The 11,810-nt window shown below is 32.5% G+C and overlaps 1 protein-coding gene across 1 annotated transcript; it reads right to left on the reverse strand.

Moving 5' to 3' along the window:
• Positions 1–819: 819 nt before the first annotated feature.
• On the reverse strand, positions 820–11,116 carry LOC133204902 (uncharacterized). The gene is made up of 5 exons (XM_061340645.1): positions 11,112–11,116; positions 2,604–2,747; positions 1,877–2,028; positions 1,514–1,662; positions 820–996 (listed from the first exon to the last, which is right to left on the reverse strand). The coding sequence occupies exons 1-5, from the start codon at positions 11,114–11,116 to the stop codon at positions 862–864; spliced, it is 585 nt and encodes a 194-aa protein (XP_061196629.1). The 3' UTR covers positions 820–861.
• Between the last annotated feature and the right edge of the window lie 694 nt (positions 11,117–11,810).

Here is an 11,810-nt window from a genome sequence, read left to right on the forward strand (position 1 = left end):
GCGGGGCGGGACAAATAGAGACAGAAGCAGGGCTATTAGCATGGGAATTTGCAGAATCAGGAGCATGTAAATATAAGGAATAACTGTCTTATTTTTTGGATTCATGACGATGATCAATCGATTGGCTTGCGTGATAATTTTATGCATAAACGCCTTCGGCGTTTATGCAAATTATCACGCAAGCCACTCGATTGATCACATCATGAATCCAAAAAATAAGACAGTTATTCCTTAAATAACAGCTATAATTTATAATTATAAATTATTATCGTAGAAAATTGTAATACAAAACTAGTACATTCAGGATCCGGATCTTCACAGCTGATTTTGACACAGGAGAAACTGGGCGTCCCAAGAGTTACTGGGCGTCCAAAGAGTCATGTACAATGGTACAAACTACAAAACTACTCTTACACGAGTTATTGTCTGCCGTTCTCCATTTGTTTTTAGCACAGCGAAAAGAATGACCTGCTTTTGAATTTAATGTTCTTGTTGTTACCATTTTTTTTTTCCTCTCAAAAAAGGAATTTCAATTTTATATTGTGAAAAATTGCAATTGCAATTTATGAGTAAATGTAGATCGTATATTTCAAAATACAGTTATATTGTACCGAATTACAATTCTTAAATATATGTAAATGTTTTATTTTCAAGCGTTGATTGCTTTGTTATTTATTTTGGTGAAGCTATTGAGAACCCATGGTATTCTATACTTCTAAAATCAATGAATTCTTTTAAACTCTAAGGTTTTCTCAATGACATTTGCAATTTAAATCCTGTCTAACAAATAGGTTTGCCATCAAGATTACATGCAGGCAAAATTTAGAAAACTTTATTACATTAAACCAGACACCATATAATTTAGCAGGCGACCTTGAAGTTAGTAAGGTGTACTTTTATGATCGTGTTCATGTCAGAGGGGCGGTTACTGCAGATAGTACTGCGGTGAGAGTGAGCCTCCGAGGTACTATCTACATACTCTATGTGGAAGACAGGCTGTTAAAAGAAAAAAATAAGAAAAAAGAATCTGAATATTTCCCTCAATAAGTGTCTTTGAATGGACTCATAAAATGCTGTTTATTCTGATAAAGTAGAAAAAAGTGAAATTTAAGGACATACGCTACATTTTAATGTCTATATATGCTATTGTACACCTCTTCTAAAACAAGTTTGGATAAACAAAACATCTAAAATATATGTTTAGTAATTTTTGTTTGAATTATATAAGAAATTTCATCAATTGATATCTTTTCAAATCCCTGGTAATGCATGCTGATTTTTTGTCTACGAACATCTGATGGCACTATAATCATAAATTAAGAATATCTCGAAAAATTATCAGTAGGTAAGGTACGTTGCATATGTCCTTAAATGCATGCAACATTTTAGCACAAAAATGCGACAGATCTAATAGCTTTCTTATTGAAATATACAATGATATATACAAGTGTCATGTGAAAGAAGTGTAAGAATAATACTCAGAATATTGGGAAAAATTAATGACGTTACCTGCCTTCCGGGCATCGAAAAATGGTTGATAATAGTGGCATTCGTGGTACTGTTCACATGACTCGTTAATAGCAAAGTCAAAGTTGTGAATCAAGTCATGGATTTGTTTCAAGTCATTCTTAAGTCCAATGGCAAGTTCATGGTTGTGAGCCTCTATAATAACGCGAATGCAGATTGAAAATTATTACATGTTTAAGAGGAGTGGATTTGGAGTCCGAGGGTCCAATTTAGTCTGACATTTTGAAGGAATAGCCCAAAATAATTAAAATTTAGCATATCTGCCTCGGTCATGGGTTCTTTCGGAGACTAAAGTGAGTTTAAAATGTTTTTTTTTTTGTCTTATGCACGGATCACTAATTCTTTTCACCTGTTGCTAGGAATCGGTTAAAGTCCAACTGATTGGTAGCTGTGAGGCCTAGTCCATTCTGATTTGTATAACCATCAACGTTATCCGGGTCTACAGCATCGCACCCATGCCGTTTTGCCAAAGCAATGCGCTTAGCCATTATATTCCTAATCCTGAGGAAAATTACATACATGAATATTACTAATTTGAATCCAAGTTATTCCTCATCTTTGTCTTTTTTTTAAAAAAAATATAGTTATTTGTAGGGGGAAAAACATGAACTCTGATATATGAAGAGAATAATACAAAAAAAAAAAAAAAAAAAAAAAAAAACAACAAAAAAAAAACAAAACAAAAAAAAACCATGGAGAGAGTCACAAGCTCTTTAGACAGAATAGTATAAGGCAAAAAAAAAATTATATATATATATCCATTTTTGTTCATGGATAAGAAAATATTTGCAGAGAACATGGTTACACGTATCACTTCCCACATATTGAGTAAATTTGTCTGGAAAGATGTATCTGAATTTTTTTTATCAATAAATAAGTGAATAGTAGTAGACGACAACCCTCTCCCTCGCTGCGACAATGCAATTTTTTTTAAAAATGAAAATTAATTCTAGACTTTAATTTCAGTGAAATGAAAACCCATTTACAACTGTATATTCTATATATACATATTCATTCCACGACTCACACAACGTATTTCACAATGGTAAAAACTACTACAAACACGTACTGCTTACCTTGTGTCTCTAATGTCTACCCACCATTCATTCTCCCAGTGAATCATTTTGTTCCCGAGGGCATCCGAAGGAAAGTCATCTTTGTCTGGTCTCCAGTTTTCATAGGTACCAGCAGAAAAGTAGCAGACCACCCTCTTACCTTTACTGAAAATTCATGTAAGTATATCGTATTGTTTTCACATTTTGCTAGTACTTTTTAATGTATCAATATATTGAAATATATTACAAAAAGGAAAAAAATGCAGTCCCGTGGTGAGAAGGCAGGACGAAGGTTTACTAAATAAATAGTAAATAATCATAAAAAGATGATAGTGCCCGGTTAAAAGACTTGATTTCAGGAGTTATTTTATGGGGCCAAGTGTACTATAAAAATGTGTCACCAATGATATGTTGTTTTCCTCATATATAACGTATTGTGGCACTGAAGTTGATAAATAATCCTAAGAAAACTTGTTGATCCTAAAAGAATTCATGGCCGTATGAACCGGGGGGGGGGGGGCACGGGGGGGCCGATATATAGATTGCTATAGTAAACATAGATACTATAAGGATGTGCCCCCTCAATAAAACCGCCTGATGTCCTTTTTTTTTTTTTTTTTTTTTTTTTTTTTTTTGCTTGTCAAGGAATATTTGGTAGCTATATAGTTGACGACCTTTTTTTTTTTTTTTTTTTTTTGCTTGTCAGAAAATTTTTGGTAGTGCCCCCTCAACTGTCAACTGAAAAATGTTTGGCTTTGCCCCCCCCCCCCCCAAACTGAAATTGCTTCCTACGGGCCTGGAATTGAATGATTCTTTTTAAAATACGCTTCACGCCGGCATATTTATCATGAAGCGCTAACGCGCTTCATGAAATATGCCGGTGTAACGACGAAAAGTGACCCCCGTAGAACATTGACCGGGGGTCATTTTTCTACGAAGAAATTTGACCCCCTGGTCAATATTCTACGTAGAAAAATGACCCCCTTTTTCGTAGAAATTATGGCCTGGGGGTCATTTTTCTCCGTGTGGGTTGTAGAAAAATGACCCCGTAGAATAGTGACCCCGTGTCTTTTTTTAATACAAAGAACTGGTTTTGGTAGGAATATTCTTGTAAGGCAAATACATAGAGGTAAAATCACGCAGCCTATAAGCTTTAAAGTTTAAGTAACAAAAGGTTACACTATACCTTAGATGTACATCAATAATACAAGATGTTTTATCCATTAAAGGAAAACAAATAACTATAGGCTATTATGCTGTTCGATGACTGTAAGAGCAAAAATACACGTGTTCTTAGATTTGTTTTATCAAATTTTATATAAAAAAGTTTCCAGAGTCATCATTAAAAAAACAAGATTAGGGTGAATTCAAAAAAAAAATGACCAAATGCATATTTATCAACCCACACTAAAATTACAGACAATGAAAATAGATTTCTATGTCTCAGCATATGTCTTTAGATAGTGTCTAAATACCTGCCAAATATCTCGTTGATATCTCAATAAACAAAAAAGTTATGCCTAAAAATGATGCTAAAATTGTCAGGAGTGCAACACCTTTTTGTGACATTTTGAAATTTCAATATTTTTTGGAGATCTGTGAAATAAAAAATAATGCTTCATGTTGAAAATAAAGACTTTCCTGATAATATTCAAAGTATTGAGCTTTAAATGTGGACTGTTGAAACTTTTGTTTAATCAAGTTGTGGTCATGGCTGATGTTTAAAAAAATGTTATACCATGTCAGGAGTGCAACAGAAAAAATGTAGTGTTGCCAAAAAACATTGATTGTAAAATTCTGATAGAAAATTAAGACTAAAAAGAATTTTGGAAGTGTAAAATAATAACTGATATACATTTTAAAACTTAAAAATGTTATATAAATCACAAGCAGCATTAATGAGAGTCAAGTATATGTGCATACCCAAAAATGTCAGGAGTGCAACATTTGATGTTTTGCTTCCAAGCATGAAAAAACTATTATCATTATATGATTTTCTGATTTTTATTTTGGAAAATAAAGACACAAAGAACATTTTTACCAAATAGATTTATCAATTACAGGATCTATCTGTGCTTCAGATCCATATTTCTATGGTCAGGAGTGCAACACATTTTTTTAAAGATTCAAGTTCTGTGACGAAAAGACTTCTATTCATGCTTAGAAGTATTCATTAATTAATAATGATCTTTTTCTATAATTTAATGCTATATTATTGACAGTTTTATAATCAAAATCCTTCCTTTTTCAATTTTATCAATTCAGATGTGTTTTTATCTTTTTTGTGATTTTTTTAATGAACGTTAAAAATAAACACACTAAAACATTGTCATAAAATTCAAGTAATTCCTCCTCAACTTCACTGAAACAACAGAACAAGTTCTTATGTAATTTTCACTTCACAATTCTACTGTAAAGGCCCCAATGCTTTTGGTCAGGAGTGCAACAAATTTGTTAGAATTATAAATCATCCAATAAGAATAAAAATAAAGAAAAAATGATGAGTAGAATTTTTCTGGTGGGTTACTGTGTTTGTCTTCTAAAGGAAAATATGCTTTAAAATATATTTTATCTTCTAAATATACATTTAAGCTAGTTTTTTGGCATAAAATAGGGTATAATTCCAGATAAAATGCGAATTTTAAATACGTTCATCTGTTTTAATTATGAAGTATTGGACTATAAGTATTGCACAATTTCATTACCACTTGATGTTGCCAACACTTTATGAATTTTTGTGTTCTATGATTTAATTTTAAACTTTACTGCAGTCAGGAGTGCAACAAAACTGCTTCATAATTACCGATGCTTTTTAACTATCTTTTCTAAAAAATAAGTTGAAAAAAAATGCTTGATACTATTTGATGTTCAAAACACTATGTCTATCAACAAATTACAGAAATTTTACAGTCAATTCAGGGAATAGTTTTCATCATATCACATATATTTTAAATACAATTTATATATATTACACTTTGCAAATAATCATGTTTTAAGGTCTTCAAAATATGAAAAACCTGCTGTAAACGATGAAAAATATCAACACGACAAATTGATTTACAAAGTAAGAATGGGTTATTGTGTGTTATAATTTTTAAAACAATGTTAAATAAAATACATATCAGATGTCAGGAGTGCAACACAATAATGTAACATAGGGTGACTTCAAAATCTAGTATTTTTTGTAAGAGAACTCGTATATAACAATTCTTTTTTGGCTTAGATTTAAAGAATTGACTTGAACGGACAAAAAAGTGAATTTTGGGGAATTTTATTGCTTCATATTTTTTTCATATTAAAACTTTTCAAACCAGAATTGAAAAAATAAGGTAAAATAACAATCAAAAAGCCAATTTTTTGTCACATGTACAAGAGAAGATACTCATTCAAGGTCTAGATTTAATCATTTATACCCCTTTTACCATTTTGAAGCATAAAAAACTATAATTTCTTGTGATTATGTATTTTAGAAAGTCTTTTAAGGTGTAATGATATTTTCTATTTTCAAAAGAAATTTTACTAATTAAAATTCTGAAACTTTTTAATCCAATTGTCTATTCTATTGCCACTTCAGGATTTTAAACTAGAATGCATTTGCAATATGATGATATAAGTGAAAAATATGTTATAAGTAGTTGAATTTTGCCAAAAAAATTCAGTTTGGTGGTCATTTTTTTTAATTCACCCATTAGTTACTTAGCTGGTGTCAGAGAGAGAAATTTACATATGAATAAAAATGCATGGTTTCTGTGTATAATTGTAATGATCCTCTTTAAATTTTACTCTGGGTAAATAATGGAAAAAAAGAATGAAAATAAAGTCTCAAGGTTTTTTTTTTTTTTTTTTTTTTTTTTTTTGAAGTTACAAGAAAGATTAATGTTTTCGAACCCTACCCAAATAAATCTGCGTGAAAAAATGGACAATTGTTAAGAAATTTAGATCTCATATATATCTTTGATTTCTGGTAAAAAAAAACTTCTAATAAAATATAAGGAAGATTAAATTTGTGTAAAAATAACAGACAGGACTAAATAAAAATTCATCTGATATTCGATCTCAGAGACACAAAAAATGGTTAGCTCAAAATCTTTACCAATGTCTTTTGTCGTTTGCTAGTGTCAACAAAGCCTATAAACAAAATGAGGCTTTTTACATAAAAAAATAATTAATTAATAAAAGAGGTGTTTGGTATACTAAGAATTGACACAAGTTTATACACAGTAGTACGTATATCCCCTTTCTAGTTACATGTAATAATTTTTACCAATAGAAAAAACCGAATGTTGCATTATGAAAAAGCTTTCCTGCCTAATTTACATATTATTTTTTCCCTAAGTATGATTGGCAATATTAGCACAATTGAAGTTGCGTTTGCAAGACTACATAGAACTGTGCCAAAAAATATTGTTCAAGTACGTGATTCGTGTCAGCGTATCTGTAGTGGTAAGTTTTGAGGAGGTGGGTAACGACGATGTAACCCACTCTTTAAATTTGCTAGCCTATAGAAAAAAAATCTGGCCATGTCTTTCCCATGCACAAATTAAGCGATCTTGCTGTGTGATACGAGGTTTTAAAAATATGAGTTTTTAGGATAAAAGTAAACAAAAATCTTTTTTTCTTACATTAAAAATCCTACTTCTAAGGAGTTACATTATGCATATATGCATGGTGATGTAGATTATAGATGTATCTATATAATTATCAAGGAAGGGAGCATATTGCAAGTATTTCTATCACAATCGAAGGGACTCCTAACAAAAATTTACTATAGTAAACTATACGAGGGTTGTCCGGTAAAATCATTAACAAAGCGTTTTTCTCGAGAAATAATGGGCGCACTAAGCTGAAATTTTCAACAATTGTTTATTTATCATATTTAAGTGCATAGTAATTTTTTGGATAATTATAGACAAAAACAAAGTACGTGTTTATTATTCTTGAATGTACACAGGGTACGGTCCTACGGCGCAAAATAAATAAACCAGGGTTTCATTTGAAAATACATGAGTACCGGTATTATTTCGAAATAAAAGTAGTAAATTGATAAAGATGGGGTAAAAATTATCCTATTTTTGATCCACTATCTATTATGTCGTCTTCTGTAAATTTTTAAGGCATTTCCTTAAACTTTGGCAGTTTCCCTAGCATTTGCAATGGGAAAGTGGTAAACGCAACAAGCGAAAAATGGTGACGTTACGGCGCACCGGAGAGCGGTTCCGTTTGATTTAGATGTAGTAATTACGCCCTAAGAAACTTTAAATGACTAAAGAAGAAAAAAAATATCACTAGATCTTTAATATACAAGTGAAATGGGAGTTTTCTAAGCAGAAGCTTTTTGATCGGGTCCCCGGGTAGAACGAAACATACCAACAAACAACTACTGGCAATAGCAAGAGACGCTGTCACTGTAGACCATCGATATAAGACAGCCTATTTAGATGAATAGTAGTGAGAGTACTGTCCATAACTTATTTATAAATCTTCAGAAAGTTCCATGTGTGTGAGAGATTGGTTCCTTGACCGTTTGTGGAGGAATAAAGGGGAACTCAAGTATGTGCATCAATGAAATTTCCGAATTTAAGTGGGGCTTACCTAACTTTTTTTTAGCAAAGAGGAAACGTAACGCTGCTTTATACACTTTGACGTTATCATACGTGCGCCGTAAGGCGATACCACACATAACATAAAGTCTCATATTTTGTTTACTTGAGCACATATCTAATTGAAATTTGCTATGTATATTGATGAAAAGTGTACTAGAAAATAGTGAAAATTTTAGAACGTAGTGATGACTATTTTTTACTCTAGACAACTTGTCCACGATTTTACCGATCAACCCTCGTAGTTAACTATAGTTTACTATTATTAACTATAGTAAATACTTTGATAAACTATGAAACTTTTTTTGGAACTTTTTTGAGATTTCAAAGCTGAAACTCAGTAGTGTAAAATTTTGGGATGATAATGAACAAGAAATACGAGGGGTAATAAAAAAGTTCGCGAACTAATTGAATTACTTCCATAAAAGAAATAAAATCACATTTCGATGTTTATTATTTTTTAAAGTGATCCTCTCCGATTTGAATGCACATCTGCCATCGTTCTCACAGGATGAAATTACACCATTCAGTCGACGGAATGGTAACTGAATGCCCACTGAATCCCCACTGAAAGGTCACTGAAAAGTTCCTTTCCTGTGACTTTTCCGTGGTCTGTCAGTTATCATTCAGTCGACTGAACGGCAGATACAATTCAGTGGCCTTTCAGTTATCTTTCAGTTGTATCTTTTTATTGGATAATCGGCTAATTTTTTAACTTAGAAATTTTATTTCACGTTTTCTTATTATAATGGATCTGCCCATACGCGAATCACGTGACCCAGGCGTTCACGTGACATGCTCCGTAGCGTTCTGTTCACAGAAATTAAAAGATTTTTCCGAGTTTTATATTTCTTACCATGCAAGTTATTTTTTATAACAAGAACAGTCCATTTGTCACAAATAGGATTGGTGGATTAGGATATCTTTTTCCAGAATGAGCATAGTGACCATCACAACCCGACTCTTTGTATTGGGGTGCGTCGTTTATCCATTGTGGATAAAGTATGGGCGCCTTCTTTTTATCATATATGATATGTTTAAAATCTAAGGTAAACGATATTTTAGGGCTTGCTTTCACTGGGCACCAGAACAAACATAATTTTTACCATCTCCCTTCCTTCACTAAAACAATCAATCCAATTAATGATTGAACTTCTGCCATGTCTTTTTGTCTTCATAAATCGTGTACAAATCATTATATGCTACTGAAAAGGAATTTCTAAGATAAATGTTAAGCCGTTCGTTGATCAAGTACGACTGAGTAAACCATTTTTTGTCACGTCATCTACATATTGAGTCATCATACCCCCCGCTTGAAAAGTGGGAGGGTATATAGTGATCGGGATGTCCGTCCGTCCGTCTGTACGTCCATCCGTCCGTCTGTTACGCTTTGGGGTACCCATCTCTTATCCGCAACTCCTCTTATACCACTGAATGAAATTTTATGAACCTTTCACAGAAACTTTGTTACATAGTGCCATTGTGCACCTCCTATTTTACTTTTTGATCGGACACATATTTCGGGTTTCCCATAGCAAGAGATGGACACTGCCATTTCTTTCTATAATATTGTAGGGTACCCATCTCTTATCCGCAACTCCTCCTATACCACTGAATAAAATTTATTGATACTTTCACAGATTCTTTATTACATAATGCCATTGTGCACCTCCTATTTTACTTTTTGATCTGACACTTATTTCGGGTTTCCGAGAGCAAAACTAGGAGGCGGGGGGTATAATTTAGTGAGCTCAGTGCTCACAGTACCTCTAGTATTTATATTGTGACGTCCAAACGTGGAGCACATATCTGCTATTTATAGAACATGTTTATGACTTAATGTGTGCCAAATTTCATTTTGATCTGAACTGTGGTTTTGTAAATAACGAGATAGTTCACGAACTTTTTGATTACCCCTCGTAGTTCCCTAAAATATAGAAAAAATGTGTACATATAAATTTAAGAACATAAAATACCACAATCATATATTCAAAAAATACTTTGATTTACTATAGTAAAAACTTTGATACTGCATTAAACTATAGTTAACTTTGGTAAACTATAGTTGTTTTTTTTTAGAGACTATCAGTGTTTTTCATATAGCGATCCTGATACAAACAATATATATATAGTATTTCATAGTTAACGTTATTTAGATACATTCTTTTTTCCCTACAATAGAGATAATATAATTCTACAGAAAATAATTGTAAGTACACAAATTACAGGGGAAACAACAAATCTATGAGCCATTTCTTACCCCACACACACAACAGAGAGATTCGCAGGGTACAAGGTATATACCCCCATTTCCTTCGAAGCGGGGGTATTAATATTCATGTAATAAATAAGGATAAATGAACCTAAAAGAGGGAAAAAGATATTATATTAAAAATGAAGCGGCAATTACAGTTAATGATAGCATTTCCATATTGGACGCTATTGGACGCTTCATATGCCGTGCTTTCTCTAATTTTTTCCTTGTCTAAAAATAATAATACAATACGTTTTTTGTTTCAATGCAATGGTGTATTCAGAAACTGATACATGTAAAAGCTGGGGTGGAGGCAGGTTGAAAGCGGGCACAAATTTTAAGCTAGAAGTATGGGGCCACAAACTTGTCCTTTAAATAGTTTCCGATAACATCCATTCCATACATGTATATCGTTGTCAGAAACATATCATGTCATTTTTGGAACAAAACCTGTGAGAAAAAAAAAACAAGGAAAAAACAAAACGGATTATATATATGGGATGCAAGCAAAAATAACCATACCATATACATTGTATATCATGCTAGTATTGAGAAGTGGCGTTAAGGAGGGGGAGGTACTTTGCTCCTCCTCCAATATACATTTGAAAGAAAAAAAATCAGGAGACTCTAGGCCTTCACCGACCCTCCCCAACATCGGATTAACGCATTTCACACCTCATTTCTAAAGGTTTAATTATAAAATACAGTGAAAAAGTAGGGGGTCAGATTTCTATGGGGGTCATTTTTCAACGTGTGTGGAGTCGTAGAATAACCGGCCTGGAAGGGTTTTCTACGGTCGAAAAATGACCCTACTTTCCGTAGAAAATTGACCGGGGGGTCATTTTTCTACGGAGAAATTTGACCCCCCGGTCAATATTCTACGGGGGTCACTTTTCGTCGTTACACCGGCGTGAAGCGTCGTAGTTCATGTCCTCATGAATCTTCAAAAATTAAATTCATTTCTTAAATGAATATCGTTTATGTTATAAGGCCCAGAATCATAAAAGGAACACTTCTTTATAAAAGAGTTTGGACCTATAGGACCAGGATTGGTTTAAGTCTTTACAAAAAGCTTGTCGATTTCGTTACGGTCATTGACTTTAGGCTACATACATATAAAAATTCGTTTTCATTTTATTACAGTATGTAGAGATTGGAGGAACCTTTCCATAGACATTTATAATTATGAAGCATATTGTCAACACATTTTGAGTTTGTTATCTCAAAATGCTGATTTAATTTTTCCCTTACTTTTCATTGAAAATAATGGTAATGTCTATATTCTTATTTTTTCTTGATGTAAGTTTATTTTACAACACATCTCCGTTGATATAATTAAACATGCCATTAATGTACACAAAATATAAAAATTAA

The sequence above is a fragment of the Saccostrea echinata genome, unplaced genomic scaffold (genome assembly GCF_033153115.1).
Source record: "Saccostrea echinata isolate AGI-Se365-2 ecotype Australia unplaced genomic scaffold, CSIRO_AGI_Sech_v1 ptg000054l, whole genome shotgun sequence".
NCBI lineage: Eukaryota > Metazoa > Mollusca > Bivalvia > Ostreida > Ostreidae > Saccostrea > Saccostrea echinata.